Source organism: Poecilia formosa, unplaced genomic scaffold, assembly GCF_000485575.1.
Source record: "Poecilia formosa unplaced genomic scaffold, Poecilia_formosa-5.1.2 Scaffold48, whole genome shotgun sequence".
Classification (NCBI taxonomy): domain Eukaryota; kingdom Metazoa; phylum Chordata; class Actinopteri; order Cyprinodontiformes; family Poeciliidae; genus Poecilia; species Poecilia formosa.
The window spans coordinates 943,714-959,600 of NW_006799987.1; the positions used below are offsets into that span (position 1 = coordinate 943,714).

General features: G+C 39.7%; 2 protein-coding genes across 2 annotated transcripts in view; one reads left to right on the top strand and one right to left on the bottom strand.

The window, feature by feature from the left end:
* Window positions 1-10,641, top strand: part of ints4 (integrator complex subunit 4) — a 15,452-nt gene extending 4,811 nt beyond the window's left edge. The window contains exons 6-24 of the mRNA XM_007552366.2: window positions 1-20; window positions 125-175; window positions 588-676; window positions 1,840-1,960; window positions 2,043-2,114; window positions 2,195-2,369; window positions 2,906-3,111; window positions 3,181-3,323; window positions 4,242-4,357; window positions 5,080-5,213; window positions 5,756-5,922; window positions 7,125-7,218; window positions 7,313-7,393; window positions 7,465-7,595; window positions 7,668-7,727; window positions 7,857-8,016; window positions 8,096-8,239; window positions 10,040-10,160; window positions 10,235-10,641. Of these exons, the coding sequence (XP_007552428.1) occupies window positions 1-20; window positions 125-175; window positions 588-676; window positions 1,840-1,960; window positions 2,043-2,114; window positions 2,195-2,369; window positions 2,906-3,111; window positions 3,181-3,323; window positions 4,242-4,357; window positions 5,080-5,213; window positions 5,756-5,922; window positions 7,125-7,218; window positions 7,313-7,393; window positions 7,465-7,595; window positions 7,668-7,727; window positions 7,857-8,016; window positions 8,096-8,239; window positions 10,040-10,160; window positions 10,235-10,425 (2,276 nt within the window). The 3' untranslated portion in view covers window positions 10,426-10,641. The remainder of the gene's footprint in view (window positions 21-124; window positions 176-587; window positions 677-1,839; window positions 1,961-2,042; window positions 2,115-2,194; window positions 2,370-2,905; window positions 3,112-3,180; window positions 3,324-4,241; window positions 4,358-5,079; window positions 5,214-5,755; window positions 5,923-7,124; window positions 7,219-7,312; window positions 7,394-7,464; window positions 7,596-7,667; window positions 7,728-7,856; window positions 8,017-8,095; window positions 8,240-10,039; window positions 10,161-10,234) is intronic.
* A 967-nt stretch (window positions 10,642-11,608) lies between these two features.
* aamdc (adipogenesis associated, Mth938 domain containing) lies at window positions 11,609-15,137 on the bottom strand. The gene is made up of 4 exons (XM_007552367.2): window positions 15,017-15,137; window positions 13,352-13,495; window positions 13,174-13,269; window positions 11,609-11,919 (listed from the first exon to the last, which is right to left on the bottom strand). The coding sequence occupies exons 2-4, from the start codon at window positions 13,481-13,483 to the stop codon at window positions 11,779-11,781; spliced, it is 369 nt and encodes a 122-aa protein (XP_007552429.1). The 5' UTR covers window positions 13,484-13,495; window positions 15,017-15,137; the 3' UTR covers window positions 11,609-11,778.
* Window positions 15,138-15,887: the final 750 nt, after the last annotated feature.

The following is a 15,887-nucleotide window of genomic DNA, read 5'->3' on the forward strand; positions in this document are numbered from 1 at the left end:
CTGCAGCGCTCAAAGCCATGGTACAACCAGCCACGGAAATAAACTCTCCGATCAGTTTCACCGTTAAATCGATGCTTTTTTCGTCTCATTTTTAATTAACTTTTTTTTTTTACTTGTTTTCCAGCTGCAGCTTCATGAGAGAGGAATGAAGATTCATCAGATCATTTATGAACAGGTGCTCACGGATAAACAAAACATAAACAAACAGCAATATTTAGACGTTTAAGTGAATCCTGTTACACAATCAGTAAAAAATACAAGGATTTTGTTATAATTACACATATCTAATTCAGCCGTTAACAGGTGGCTGATTGATTTATAAAACTGTTGGGAAGGTGTAGCTACTCGGAGTGGCTGAGTCCAGTTGGAGTAGGAACCAGTAAAATCTCCAGGTTTTTAAGGAAAATGATAAAGTGTCTGGACAGAAAACCTACAGAAATAAACAAAGGAAATGAACGACAGATGGTTGGAAACTGTTGAATCCAAATGTGATGCACTTTGACTCTCCTGTCTCAGATTTAATTAGAAACTTTAAGAATCGATCAGCTGCTGCAGAAGACAGACGTTGGTGTTTTCTGTGTTTGCAGGCCTGCAGGCTGCTGTCTGACGACTATGAGCAGGTCCGCTCTGCCGCTGTTCAGATGGTCTGGGTGCTCAGCCAGCTCTACCCAGAAAGGTGAGGAAACCATAACGGTTGATCTGAATCACAGGTGTCAAACTCGAGGTGCAGGGGCCGCATCTGGCCCGCTGTAGCTTTTTATGTGGTCCTCTAGACTCCAGGAGTTTTTATGGTCTAGTTTCTACTGTAAATATCCGATTACACTTGAAATAAGACAAAACAAACTGACAAGTAACTTTTCAGCAACATATGGGAGCTTCGATTAAAAAAGTTCTAGTTCCACTAGCAGATTATTTCACTTGTAACAAGACATTTTCTTTGTGTTGTAAATTAAATAATCTGCCAATGAAATTTGAATATTTTCAGTTATTTACTTAAAACAACCGCCTGTATTTTGCTCAGTTGCTGCGTATTTCAGGTGTACGAACATATTTAAAATAAAAACCAGACAAAAAACTTGGTAAGATTTTGTGCTTTTGTGGTGAAGAGCCTTCAAAATGACAGGTGTGTGCTTCAAGATGAGTTTTTTTCAGTGAAATCAAATCAGGTTTTATTTATTTATTGTCAAATTACATCAATCAGTCCCTCCAGTTTTTCATGATTTCACAAATTCTCGTGAAATCAACAGATCCAAGTACTTTTTCTCACTAATGCATAACACAGTCAACTCAGTTAGTATTTTAAAAATGTACGTTTATTACAAATTATCTGCAAAAAAGGTCAAACATCGGGTTTAAGTGGTGCCTACTCCCACCTGCAGGTGGCGAAGTTTCTTACTTTTACTTGCCTCAGCCTCCCCTGACTTAAGTTATAGTCCAAACAGTCATGTTGACAGTCACATGTCAGAAAGCTTTTTGGAAAATTGTCAGATATTTTCCACATATTGAGTGATTTTGAATGTGAAGAATTAAAAAACTGTCATGAAATCAAGAAGTGACTGCTCAGTGTTAATGTTTTAACAGTTTATTAATGAGTTTTTTCAGTATACTCTGGCACAAGAATATGTGTAAGAACATTTATGATCTTGTTTTGGCCAATTGAAATAAGTTTGACCCTCCTGATCTAAATCAACAGCAGTGGAAATTTTAGATCATTAAGGATTATTTAATAAAAAGAGAGAAACTGAGACACAGATGAGAGGATTTGTCAAATTTAATTGAGTATGAGCTGAACTCTTCGAATCGGGAAATTTTTAATGTATTTCCTGCTGTGCTTGTCAGCATTGTGCCCATCCCATCGTCCAATGAGGAGATCCGGCTGGTTGACGACGCGTTTGGGAAGATCAGTCACATGGTGAGCGACGGTTCCTGGATGGTTCGGGTGCAGGCCGCGAAAACCCTGGTGAGGAAATCAAAACGATTCAGTCATTTCATATGTTGGACCCGTGAATTTTAACGGCGGATGTTTAACGTCGGCGTCTCAGGGGTCCATGCTGCAGGTCAGCCCTCACTTTCTGGAGCAGACGCTGGATAAGAAGCTCATGTCGGACCTCAGAGTGAGTACGTCCGGGTTTGTTCTCTGTTCTCACCTGAATAAATCTGATGTGTTTGTTTCTTTCGACCTTTCTGCGTTCAGAGGAAGCGCACGGCTCACGAACGAGCCAAAGAGCTCTTCGCATCCGGGGAGTTCTCCTCTGGCAGGAAGTGGGCCGACGACGCCCCCAAAGAGAAACTGGACACCAACACCGTCAACCTCATCGCCTCGGGGGCCTGCGGCGCGTTCGTCCACGGCCTCGAGGACGAGATGTTTGGTATCTGTCAAATCAGTTTGAGTTTTTGTGTGTAATTTTGGCCCCTCTTTTGTTCTAGATTTGAATTTTAAAGGGGGCCTATAATCCAAAATTCAAATTTTGCACATTTTTATGCTTCCATTTCGGTCTCTATTGCTTTAGAAAACACTCAGACGGTTTTTGGTTTCTGGATAATGAGCCGTTTCAAACATTTCCCAATTAAGTTGCATTGGGCGGGTACTGCAGCGTTACGCAGCAACCCCAGCCAGACCAGCCTGTTACCTAGCAACCCAAGCTAAGTTTCAGCATGTTTGGTCAGCTGGTTTTACCCTGTATGCTCTGTACAATGGCTGCTGGAAAAGATAAGTGTTTTTTGTTAACCTACCATCCATGCTGTAGTCAGCTTCCTGGTTTTGGAGCGGCCTCCAGTTTATTCTAATACTTTGGAGCCAATTCAGTAATCCTTTTCACTGATCCTCTTCTCACGTTGAGTCTTTTTGCTTTGTGCTGGAACATATTTGACTCTGACTCGTGTTTTCTCTTCATTTCCACCTCAGAGGTTCGCATCGCTGCAGTGGAGGCTCTCTGCCAGCTCGCCCGCTCGTCTCCCAGCTTTGCCGAAAAGTGCCTCGATTTCCTTGTCGACATGTTTAACGATGAGATCGAGGAAGTCAGGCTGCAGTCCATCCACGTGCTGAGGGAAATCTCGACCCACATAACTCTCAGGGAGGACCAGCTGGACACCGTGCTGGCCGTCCTGGAGGTCGGGAGGGACAACCTGAGTGTTTTGTTTTTAGCTGTGAGTAAAGATGCTGATGAGGTTTGTTTCCAGGACTCGTCTCGGGACATCAGGGAAGCTCTGCATGAGCTGCTCTGTTACACCAACGTCTCCACCAAGGAGTGCATCCAGCTGGCGCTGCTGGAGCTGCTGAAGAACCTCAACAAATATCCCACCGACCGCAACTCTGTCTGGAAGTAAGACTTTATACTAAACATTCTGTACAACTGGAAGGTTTAGTAAAAAAGATTCTATTTCCTTAAATTAGTGACAGTCCTTTAAAGCTGCAGTCTGTAACTTTTATAAAGAATATAATTTTGACATTTTTGTGAAAAGTGTCACCATGTTGTGACAACAGACAGATAATGTTTGAAGAGATGCACCACTCCTCACCTGAAACAACCAATCAGAGCCAGGAGGAGGGCCTTAGCGCTGTCAATCACCCTCATGTACTCGCTGCTAAATGTGCTAATGGAAGAGAAACAACTTGTTGCTTCAGGAAAACCGTTTATTCTGCGTTATCGGTGGCTATATTAGCTAGCCTGAACATTCATGATCGACTGTGCTAAATGCAGCATAGCAGAGAGTAACGGGGGTGAGCAGCACCACAAGGATGGGTGATTGACAGCACTAAAACCCTCCTCCTGGAACAGATTGGTTGTTTCTAGATAGCACTGGGAGAAGATTTGCTTGGTTGATTTTTTTTTTTTAATGCATTTATTTTTTCACAGATTCTCTGTTTTATATCAAACTGTCACAACAGTTTCAAAAACCATGTCATAATATCTTTATTAATAAAAGTTACATAATGCAGCTTTAATAAAACTTACCTGAATCAGTAACTCTACAAAAGTCATTTGGAAATTTGAAAAAAGTAACCTTCAGATTTTGGCGAAAGTAAATCTTTACAGAGTAATTTTTATAAGTTGTAAAATAATGGCCTGTTAATTCTGCAGCATTTCAGGGAGGATCCTATTGTTTCTGGAAAATAGTCCAGCAGTTTATTTACTAATTATTATTAAATTAACTCCATTATGTTTCCAGTAAGGTTATAAACTTACGTTCATGTTTAACTGTGTCCTTGGTTTGTTTTTAACCTGCTTTCCTTCACACAGATGTTTGAAGTTTCTTGGATCTCGCCACCCAACACTCGTGTTGCCGCTGGTTCCTGAGCTGCTCAGCACTCATCCGTACTTCGACACACCGGAGCCTGACATGGACGACCCAGCCTGTATCTTTCCTACCCCGGAAAATTATTTAAAGGGGCAATAATACGTAAAATCGATCTTTTTTAGCTTTACATCGTGTTGTAATGTTACGCCTTTATCAAAAACACACCTGGAGTGTTTCTTTGATTCTTTCATGCATGTTTGAGAAATCATTTCATCTCCATGGCAACCGTACAGCTGTGCAAAACATGCGGGTGGACTTAGCCCCGCCTTCAGGCCTCACAGAGTAGCACTCCCCCACTCAGCTCCTTCAGACTAGCCAGCAGAAATTAGTAAACACCTGGTGGAACTGAACATCAGCTGAGCTCATTATGCAACCTGCCTCTCAGTACCACGCTGGTCAAAACGTTAAAGGGTTAAAAAAGGAGCCATGTTGTGACTTTCTGACAGCAGAGTTTCTTAAAGAGACAGAGGCCTGATTTCAAGGTGATAAAACAGGAAGTAAAAAAAAAGTAATTTGTGATATGAAATGGCTCTTTGTGCTCAGAAAACGCACAGCTCTGCCCCTTTAATGTGAATAAAAAGCATAGAGGAACAGAAACCAGTGTGGTAATAGTTAAATGTACTTCTTTATGAGAAGAAAGTTTAGTTTTTGAATACTTTCCTCATTTTTACATTTTCTGCCTCTGCAGAGCGGTCACAGTGTTTTCTATACAGGTTTATGTCACAGAGTTGATCTGAGTGAAATCTGTTTGTCCGTCCTGACTCCTGTGATTGATCTCAGACATTGCGGTTCTGGTTTTGGTGTTCAACGCCGCCAAGTCGTGTCCCACCATGCCGGCGCTGTTCTCTGACCACACCTTCAGGCACTACGCCTACCTGAGGGACAGCCTGTCGCACCTCGTCCCCCCACTCAGGGTGAGAACACACACCTGGGAAATGACGACAAACAGCCTAACAGTGGGCTCTGTTTTCATGCAAATCACCTCTCATTAGGTTTTATTTAAAACTTTTTTAAGGCTGTGGTAGTTGTGAACCTTTAGTTCCCATAAAAATGCAAATAAACAAACAATCCAATTAATTTTTAAAGTAATAAAATCAACACTTAATTGCCTAAAATGCAACAAGAGCATTCCTCTAATGTATGCTTATTAATTTAATGATCTGAAGCTAAAAGTATGATGCTTGAGGAGTTTTGGGTAGAACATATTTACACAATAAAAGTTTGTTTTTTATCTTCAATGCAAAATGCAAATATTTTTTGTACAGTTTTGGCTTAATTGATGCTCTGGATGTGGTGTTCTTTCAGCAAGTGATTTTTTTGTCTGTATACTCTTAATTATTAATTGATTACTAACTTAGTTGTAGATTAATCAGGACTGCTCCGATTAATCGTGTCAGTCCTATGTGGAACTAGAATTTGAACTAAATGAGCCATTTCCTGTAACTGTTTGCTTCAGTTGCCGGGCAGGAAGCAGGTTTACAGTCTCGACTCCGTGGACTCAGGATGTGGTTCTGGTTCGGTGGAGTCGGCCAAACTCTTCCTCCAGCAGAGCCTCAACAGGGTCAGCACCATCCAGAACTTGGAAACACCTGGAGCGCAGGACCTGTTGAACTTCACAATACGGTAAACATCGCACTGGAAGTAGGACAGGAGTGAATAAAGTTAAATGTTAAAAAAATTGGTCAAACTCTGAAAATGCTTTAAAAAAAAGTTTTAGCATCACTTTGTTGAGGAGGAAACTGCTAAAGTGTCTAAACATTCATAAAAGTACCATTAAAAAGTGCTGCAGTGAGGCAGCGTTTCGGTCTGGAGTTGCTCAAATGAAACATTCAGGAACATGTCAATAAAGGAGGTCATCTGAATTTTTGTTCCCATGATTAGATTATTGCTTTTACTTCCTGTTTCCACAGATGCATTTAAACAGGACAAAGTTAAGATTTATTAACCTCAGTTATTAAGAGGGTTTAACAAATATACAAAATAATAATCTATAGTCATCTATAGAGTTTAATTTAACCCCATAGACAATCTTTGAGATTCACTTAAACATGTTTCGATTAATAGTTTTAGATTAAAATTAGCTCCATTCGATTAATTTTAGTGTTGTAGTTTGGCCGCCATCCAGCAGAGGGAGCCGCTGGTCAAAAGCGTTGAAACAGACACAAAGATGGCGGCGGGGTCACGTAAAGCTAAAGTAAAACCATCCGAGCAGAGTCCGGTTAGGGATGGAAAATGCATTTTATGCGGCTCTGATGTGAAATATAAACACTCAATAAGTTCCTTATGTCATCACCTCTGACAGCGCTCAGTCAGCCGAGCTGCAAAATGAAGCAGGGTCAACTTTCCTGCTAAAATTAGCCAACGGTGATGATGTGACAGAAAAAATTTAACACGATGGAAAACAAACATGACGACAATAATACGGTTGATTTTGAGGGCTGTCATGACTTAATTGGACTTCATGGAGAAAAGTGACAACATTCCTTCAAGAGCAACTACAGACTTCTGCATGAGTGCAGTATTAAGTGTTTCACATATTTGATTATTTGCATCTTTTTCTATTCAGCAAACGATTTTCTATTTGTCAGTATTTAACCCTGCCGACAAATATTTCTTTAATATGATGTGCTTATTTTTAAAAATTCAGCATATTACAAAGAACCTTCATGTTACGGAAAGACTGTTGTCCCAAAAGAAAACCCATTTTTTTTAAGAAATTGGCTTCTCATCAAATAATCTTTAGTTGATAAAATCGATCATTAGATGAACTTATTAATTGATAATGTGCATGGATTATTGTGACCTTGTCGTTTTTATTTCCACAGAGACCTGCAGCGGCTGGGTGAGCTGCAGACTGAGCTTGCTGGAGCTGCTGATTTCTGTGCTACATTCCTGCGCTGCCAGCTGCTGCTCATGAAGGTAGCATGTGCTCCCTTTTTATTAGCTGGATTCCCTGCAAGAGAACTAATTTCAGAGTAGAACTCTTTAAAATATAGATATGTTTTTTGTTCAGGCCCTGCAGGAGAAGCTGTGGAACATGGCCGTCCCTCTCTGCCCGAAACAAAACGTCACTGCTACAGCTGCAGCTCAGCAGGTAAACACACAAACTTAGATTAAATTAATATGATACCCTTAAACACAGTTAATTAGTCTGTTTTTCTGCAGATTTTAGAGGAAACCTACAAGCTGGAGTTTCTGTACAGCGGTTTGGAAAGCAGGCAGGTGGCGACCATACACCATGTCCGCCTTCAGGCCAAAACCCTGCAGCTGGTCCTGACGGCCCGAACAAGACCAGGGTCGGTACAGAAACACACAATGCTCAGCCGCTGTTTGTTCACAGGTTTCACCCAGCTGTCACTTCTCCTTAGGTTGGATCTTCCTATTGGCAGCTGTGAGAAGTTCCTGCAGGAGATCGAGTCTTTTCAGAGGTAATTTAGTCTGTTAGTGTATTTTTCTGTATAATTAGCCGTTAATCAGTGTTTTCAGAGCTTCTGAGAGGCTATTTTAGATTGCTAGCTGTAGTAACTCGGTGGCTGAACACCTTTCTGCTCCCTCAGGATGTTCCTGACAGAGCTGCCCCACCTCCAGGACAGCTTTGTGGACAAACTTTTGGAGATAATGCCGCGGCTCTTGTCTTGTAAACCCTTGGAGCTGGTGAAGATTCTCCAGACGACGCTGAGACAGAGTGGCCTGCTGCAGCTCAGACTACCTGAACAGGTAGACTGATAACCAATCAGAGAGTTTCTACAACACAAAGCAGATCTAATACCAACATGTTTTCATATTTGTATAACAGATCCATCGCGCCACAGCCACCATCATCGAGCCAACAGGCGAGTCAGATAACCCGCTGAGGTTCACGTCCGGCCTGGTGGTGGCGCTGGACATCGACGCCACGCTGGAGCACGTCCAGGATCCCCAGGATAAGGTCAAAGTTCAGGTGAGCTGCACCTTAAATTTAAAGAATGATGCTGGTTGTTTCATACTTTGTTTTACCAGAATGTTTTCTCGGTGCAGATATTAACGATTCACTGCAAGAACTTCTTCTTACCAAGTATTTTTCTCTAGTTTCTAATGCAAATATCTTAGTTATCTGAAAATAAGACAAAACTAACTTACAAGTAACTTTTCAGCAAGATATAGGAGCTTATATAGGAGTGAATAATTCCTTGATATTGATAAATAAAAAAGAAGTCCAAGTCCCACTGGCAGATTATTTCACTCATGACATTTTCCTCACATTTTAAATGAAATAATCTGCCAGTGAAACTAGTACTTTTGTAAAGTACTAGTTTCCTGTATGTTGATAGTAAACAACTCGTTCCTATTAAAGGAACTAAAGGACAGTATAGTTTTTTTTACCTTTACATCATGTTATAAAGTTATTCCATGAAATGTTGCTGGGATTCTTTCATGCATGTTTGAGAAACCCTTTAATCTCCATGGCAACCATTCAGCTGTGCAAAACACCTGGGTGGACCTAGCCCCGCCTTCGAGATGCAGCTCCGCCCCCCTCAGCTCCTTCAGACTAGCCAGCAGCAATTAGCAAACACCTGGTGAAACTGTGAATCAGCTGAGCTCGTCAGGAGCTGCGTCTCAGTGAAACACTGGTAAAAATGTTGTTAAAGGTTAATAGAGGAGCCATGTTGTGATGACTTCCTGAAAGTGGAGTTTCAGAAAGAGCAGGAGATTTTAAAGAGCCAGAGGCCCAATTTCAAAATTACAAAGTAATATTTAATATATATGGCATTTTTATAACAACTAATATGCCACTGTGTGGCTGGAAAACACAAGTTCTGCCCCTTTAATACCAAACTTCTTCTGCAGCATGTGCTAAAAGCTTCAGCTGAAGTGAACCTTCATGACTCACTCTGGCATCAGCTTACTTACAAACCTGCCAAATGCCGGGAGGGCAAACTAATTCCAGCAGCTCCTGGTGATTCACGCCAAGTTACAGGCAAATGAGGACAAAGTGCAGAGGCGTTTGATGCTTGTTGTGAAAACATGGTGCTTTTTTCCTCTGAAAATATAATAAATAGAATAAAATCACATGTTTTTGTTGACTTTGCACAATGTGATGTGGGGCTGTCTTCTAAATTTCTAGTAAGTTTTACATTTCCAAATAATTTTTTTATCAGATGACAGCCACCAGGATTTCTATCGATTATTCTGAGAATTAATTGGATAAAAATTTCATTTAAATGTCTTAAAGATGCAAATAAACAATTCAGTTCATTTTTTGAACAAGAAAATAAACATTTTATGCAATAAATAATTTATTTAGTAAAGAATTGGTCATCTGTAGCTAAATATACTTTCAATAATGTGAAAAGCTCAGCCATTTCTGGTTGACTTAATACCAGTGTATGTATCTGTTGAATATTTTTTGGATTAATCAGTTTGGACAGCAAAAGGTGATTCATAGATTTTATTTTTAATAAAATTTGAACCAGATGAAGATAAAACTATATGAATAGAGGAGTTCTAGGTAGAAGATATTTACAAAGGATTTTTTTGTGCACATTGTATATATTTTGAGTCTGTATGATCCAGTTACTAAATTAGTTAACGATTATTTCAATGATTGATTTAATCATGTTTGATTGATTTAGCTCTACTCATAGAATTGGTCACCTGGAGGTTTGTTGATGTCGATGGTTTCAGTACAACTTGTTTGCTTTGGCTCTGTCTGAATTTGTACATTTAAACCTTTAACGCTTCTTTCAAACATTTCTCGCAGGTCCTGTATCCAGATGGCCAAAGTCATGTGATCCATCCCAAACCGGCAGATTTCAGAAAGCCGGGACCGACCAGACACCGGCTCATCACCCAGGTTTACCTCTCTCACACCGCCTGGACGGGTCAGTACCACAAACCGCTTACAGCTCCTCAGGCTGACCTGCAGCTAACACGAGATGGCCTTGACTTTCCCCAGAGCCTTCACAAGTCGAGGTGCGGCTGCTGCTGGCCTACAGCTCCTCTTCATCCTCTCCATCTTCATCCAACAAGTCTGGATGGAGCGACAGCATCGACGGCCTCCCGCCAGCAGAGGCCGCCGTCGAAGGAACGATCCCGTTCAGCAAGCCTGTCAAAGTCTTCATCATGCCCAAACCTGCACGAAGATAACCGGACCCCAAATCTACGAGACACTGCTTCAGATCCGACCGGATTTTTAAAGCGCAGATGGAAATATTTCTGTTTGGATGGAACTTTGTTTTTCACTCCACAAACTTTTGGAAAGCAGATTGATTTTATTGGTTTTCATGTAATCAAACAGGCAGAAATACACTTTCATGTCAGCATTTCACTGATTTACACTGTAAAAACATAATATTTACAAAGTATTGTTGTCCAGTTTAAAGTGCAAATACCTTATTACACTTGAAACAAATCAAAACTAATTTACAAGTAATTTTTCAGCAAGATATAGCAGCTCGTTTTAGGTCAATGATTCCTTAATAGTGATGGAAAAATACTAGTTCCACTGTCAGATTAGTTTTACTTATAACAAGAGAATTTTCCAATGTTATAAGTGAAATAATCTGCCAGTGGACATAGAACTATTTGCACTAAAAACTACACAAAAAAAACTTAGTAAAATATTGTTTTTGCAGTGTAGCTAATCCTGAAGAAAGCAGTTAAATGCTTAATAAAATCTGAAAACCTCCTTTTTCTATTAGAAAAATTTTCATTCATATGTAAATAAAACATAAGCGCCATTTTGAATGTTTTAGACACTGTTGGTGCTGCAGGCTGTTAGAAATTAATTTCTATTAAAGTTCATGGTTTGATTTTGAAGTTTGAGGCTTCTCAGCTAAAGTTTAATGCACTTAAATACATGAAGAAGGTTGGAGGGCCAACTTTACTTTGGTAAACTTGGTGTAAATAAAAACTGATTTAAACTTCTGTCTAGATCAGTGTTTCTCATTTCCGGTCCTCACGCCCCCCTGCCCTGCATGTTTTAGGTGTTTCCCTTCTGCCACACACCTGGATTGAATATTTGGGTGATTAACAGGCTTCTGCAGTACTTGATGGTCAAGCAATCATTTGAATCAGCTGTTCTGGTATAGAGCCACAACTAAAACCTGCAGAGCAGGGGGGCCTGAGAAGCACTGGTCTAGGGTATAAGATGGTGCATTAGGGCCATTTTATATAGAAAGTCAATTTCTCAAAACTTTAAGCGTTTTTTCCCCCCTGGAATTAATCTCAACATTTCTGTTTTCTTTCATATATAATTTTCTAATTAGGGAGCTCAGAAATGTTCTATTTTTTTCTAGAAAATTTATTAGATTAATTGCACATTTTCTCAATTTTTGGTGTGAATTTATTCATTTTTTAGTACCTGCAATTGTCCGAATTCGCCGTGTTAATGTTCTGCGTTTAAGTTTCACTACTAATAACTTCAGGGATGCCGAGAACCTCTCTGCACCGGGAACAGTGAACCATTAAACATGTTTAATCGCGTCCAGGTAGGCGGCATCAGCAGGTTGAGTGGAAAACGCCGCCCACTTTGGCTCCTTGAACAGCCAGCTTGTTGTATTCAGCGACGGCCTTCTGAGTCGGGAGGACTCGGACTTCAATGCCTTGCTGCTTCACGAAATCCAGAGTCGAAGAAGGAACCTGTGGAGAAAAAACGTGCATGTCTAAAACAGGAACTACGGTACATCATGCTACAGAACAGATGGGATTGTGGCTCAAATATTATATCAATGAACCGATCATAATATCTTTTAATATCACAACAGAGAGGCGTTCTTCGTATTGTATGTTGGATGTCTGAAAAATGAAGTGATTTTGTGTCCTGTTATGTCTGTATCTGAACCGCCATCTTTATTCGGCTTCCTCAACTCAATACTGCCCTCTACAGGCCAGGAGTACATAACGTAGGTCACAATGACTTACTCCAGTTTGATTTGGCTAGCAATGGAGCAAATCGGTTTTATCGAAATTATTTTTTCAGACAATTTTAATTTTAAATACAGATAGAAAAGGTAGTGAAAGTAACGTATTTCGCCCAATTACGACCTTTTCATTTCCAAAAAAACACAATTTGTGCCAGACCGGTCATGACGTCGGATTCGACCAGACTTTGACGTCATTGACGTGCAATAGAAGAAGCCAGACACGCTGTCAGGAGGTAAACAATGGCTGAAAATCATAATTATGAAAGAAGTCTGTGTGACTAAAACATCACATTGGGCTAATCTGGTGAATTTATTTTTTCATTTAGCCTATTAATATTTGGATTTATATGTTTATTACAGAATTTGAACCAGGTGAAGCTAAACGATGCTACTACAGGAGTTCTGGGTAGAATATAGTTACAGATAAAGACGGCTTTTCATCTTATTTGCAAAATGTAAATATTTTTTGTACAGTTTTGGCTTAATTGCTGTTTGGATTATGTTTTTTCCCCATATATTTCCCTTTTTGAGACTGTATACCCCAGTTCACAATTAATCAATTACTAAATTATTTAACGACTCTTTAAATAATCGATTAATCGTTCCAGCCCTACAATAGATCCAAACTTCCTGGTTCGGATGGCTTTGTCCTTTTGCCTCATACGAGTCGATCTGACCTGTGTGTTGATGCAGCATGCGCTGAGATTGTTGAACCAATCCCCTTTTGGGATTTCTGCAATCCTGTATTACCCCTTACAGTTCAGTGGTTGCTAGTCTGCTGCCTCCTCTAGAGGGGGATTAGAGGCGTAATGCTGAGGGGTCGACTAAGCTGAGCCTTACACATAAACACTATATGCTACCCACAGAAAGATCAATGCCTGTCGCAATAAGCCCTTGTAGTTTAGCTTGTTATTGAGGTTTCTGGTGTTGCACAAACATTAAATTGGACTTTTTAAAGAATATAATTTACCTGTAGAGCTTCACTCATTCCTCTCCCAATGACCAGCAGCTCTATTCCCTTCTTCATCACCTCCTCCAGATCAGCAGGTTGCACTCCTGGGTAATGCTGGGAGGAAACCATAACATTCCTCAGAGGAACAGATTTTAAAATCTCTAACAGTGTTTATATTTATTCTGGTTTTACTCACATCAGTCCCGGTCTCCCTCCAGTCCCAGGCCCGGCTGCCTCCAGGCCAGACCTTACAGTCTTTGTAGCTGGAGGAGCATCCTTTCACCTTCATCAGACCCCAGGACAGGGTGGCAATTTCTGGGGAGGTCATTGTTCAACAAGGCTGGAAGAGGATAATAAGTATTCAGTAATGTAACTAACAGTAAACAGTTCAACCAGAGAAAAGATACAGACACTCTTTGGAGATTTAAAAAAAAACTGTCTAGGTCAGGGGTCACCAGAGTTAACCAATTACAATTACTTGAGTAACTTGTTGGGGAAAAAAATTACTTTTAGGAGTATTTTTACTACACTGTACTTTTTACTTTTACTTGAGTAAAAGTAAAAAGATAATGAAATTTTGAGTAATTTCATTATCAAGTATTTCTACTCTTAGTTGAGTAACATTCTGGATTTTCTAATGAAAAACATTTTTTAAACCAAAACTTCACCAGACACAGACACACACCTGCAGTTTTGTTAAAGTTTCATTTTGAAAGAAACTGATTTGGAAAAAAATTTCTTTTGCCTGATTTTATTATTTTCTAATTATATTATTTATGATTTTGGTTCTTGCAAAACCATAATTTCTACATAACTATATTTTGGTTGAAGAGTAGTGCTACTCTTAAGTATAATTTTTTGAGTACTCTGCCTGCCTCTCAGCTCACATTTAGCTATTTAGGCTCTCCAAAGTGGCTCATAATAACCTTGAACTGTAATGTTATAAAACTAAATAATGGTTTGATATTTGAACTGGAACAGGAAAGGCTTTTATGTACAATCTGCAAAGAATTTGAACATGAAAATAAGAAAAACGGCTCCTAGAATATTTTGCTGAAACAGATGTGCTTAATAAATAAATGTTTTTTTTGGAACATGCAAGTATAATACCTAGCTTCCCACTTATTACATAAACACATACCTCTCACAATAGAAAAAACTTAAGCACAATAACTATATAACCAAAGAAAATAGCTGGCATATTTTAAAAAGAGTGAGAAGAACCACAGCTTCTTTTAGTGATTTTTAACCACAACATTTAAGAAATGATATAAAATATTTAAAATTTCAGATTCTATGTAGTAAAAAGTGAAATTTACCAGTATTTCTATACGAAATATCAAAGCAAGAACTACTTTCTGTTGAAGAAATACTATCCAATGAAAAATTATCCTCCCAAAAACATTTTGTTCGGGTGAATTTAAGTATAACTGCCTTTTATTACTAAACAGCAGAAATAGGTGCGATTTTTTTCAAGAGAACCAGATAAAGAAATGAAAATAATGAACTTATTTCTGAGTCTATTTGGGTTTCGTGTTTTCATTCAACAAAAGCAAAAAGATGCAACATTAACACTGCTAAGTCAGTATTTGTTTATCTATCATTAAGTTTTACCTGAATTATAGCGTTTAGTTTACAAAATATCTTTTTTAAACATGAGCTACCTTTCCGAAAGGTCGTGTAGATTTTCATGTAAAACTGTTTTAGGATTAAGGGGGGATAGCTCTTTAGATTATAAATATTGTAGATTTCCAACACAGGCGTTTTTAAGGAGAAAAGACAAGACAACCTTCTTCCATGGTAGCAAATACAGCCTAAAAAGTTGCTAGGAAACCGAAACTGTTATAAGTAAACGACTCACCGTTTAACACCAACAGCGACAGTCCGATTCTTAAATTGGAGTTAAAGGTAAACTGTGGACACGTCCCGGGTTGTAAACAACACGTAAACCTCGTTATTGAGTTAAACCCCCCAACACAATCCTTGTGGCATATTTTTAATTAAATGGAGGCTGCGCCCTCTGGTGGATGGGGGGACAACTGCAACAGAACAGAAAACATTTAAGTAATGCTTTATTTGCATGTTTTACTTCCATTACAGCTTTACTCGATTAGTTTGGGTGGAAAAGTGTGCAAAGTTCTTTGCGTTTCCTGGTTTGCTGCCATGATTCTGACACACACCTGCGTAGCTCTGCACAGCAGCAGCAGGTCTCCTTCGCTGCCGCACAGGCGTAAACCCAGCGCAAGCGTCGTAGCGCTCATGTTGCGTTTAAAGGAAAAATAGTTCACGACGTGTTAACAACGATTAAACCGTTTTAATGGCTGAAAAGAGTGACAGAAGGCATAATATTGGAAGAGCGGAAGCCCCTGGGCCTACTGTATCAAATCGATATAGGAATAAGGGTGTTGGAAAACAGCAAACAGCTTCCAGTCCGGGGGGATGGCTGACTCTGTGGGCGGGCAATGCACCCCAATGCCCACCTATGCCGCCGGTGTTATGCCCAGAAACGCATGCCTGCCCAAAATTGCATCCCCTCTCAAATTGCATCCCCTCTCGCGGGAGCGCGCATCGCTCTAACGTCTCGCTTATTGACGAGAAACCGGACTGAAATATGACCGAAGAGGAAATTTTAAAGATATTTGTAACATTATCACGTAATTCCTAAAATGGTTGATTTTATTTCGCAAATTACTTGAAATAAATACGGTTTTTACACCTTTATTGACACATAT

Bases quoted from the DNA above. Each gene is read 5' to 3' on its own strand.
- aamdc (XM_007552367.2), bottom strand. From the start codon at position 13,483: ATGACCTCCCCAGAAATTGCCACCCTGTCCTGGGGTCTGATGAAGGTG. The intron at 13,270-13,351 runs GTGAGTAAAACC...GTTTCCTCCCAG, and splicing joins GGAGGGAGACCGGGACTGAT to CATTACCCAGGAGTGCAACC. The intron at 11,920-13,173 runs GTAAATTATATT...TTTTCTCCACAG, and splicing joins GAATGAGTGAAGCTCTACAG to GTTCCTTCTTCGACTCTGGA.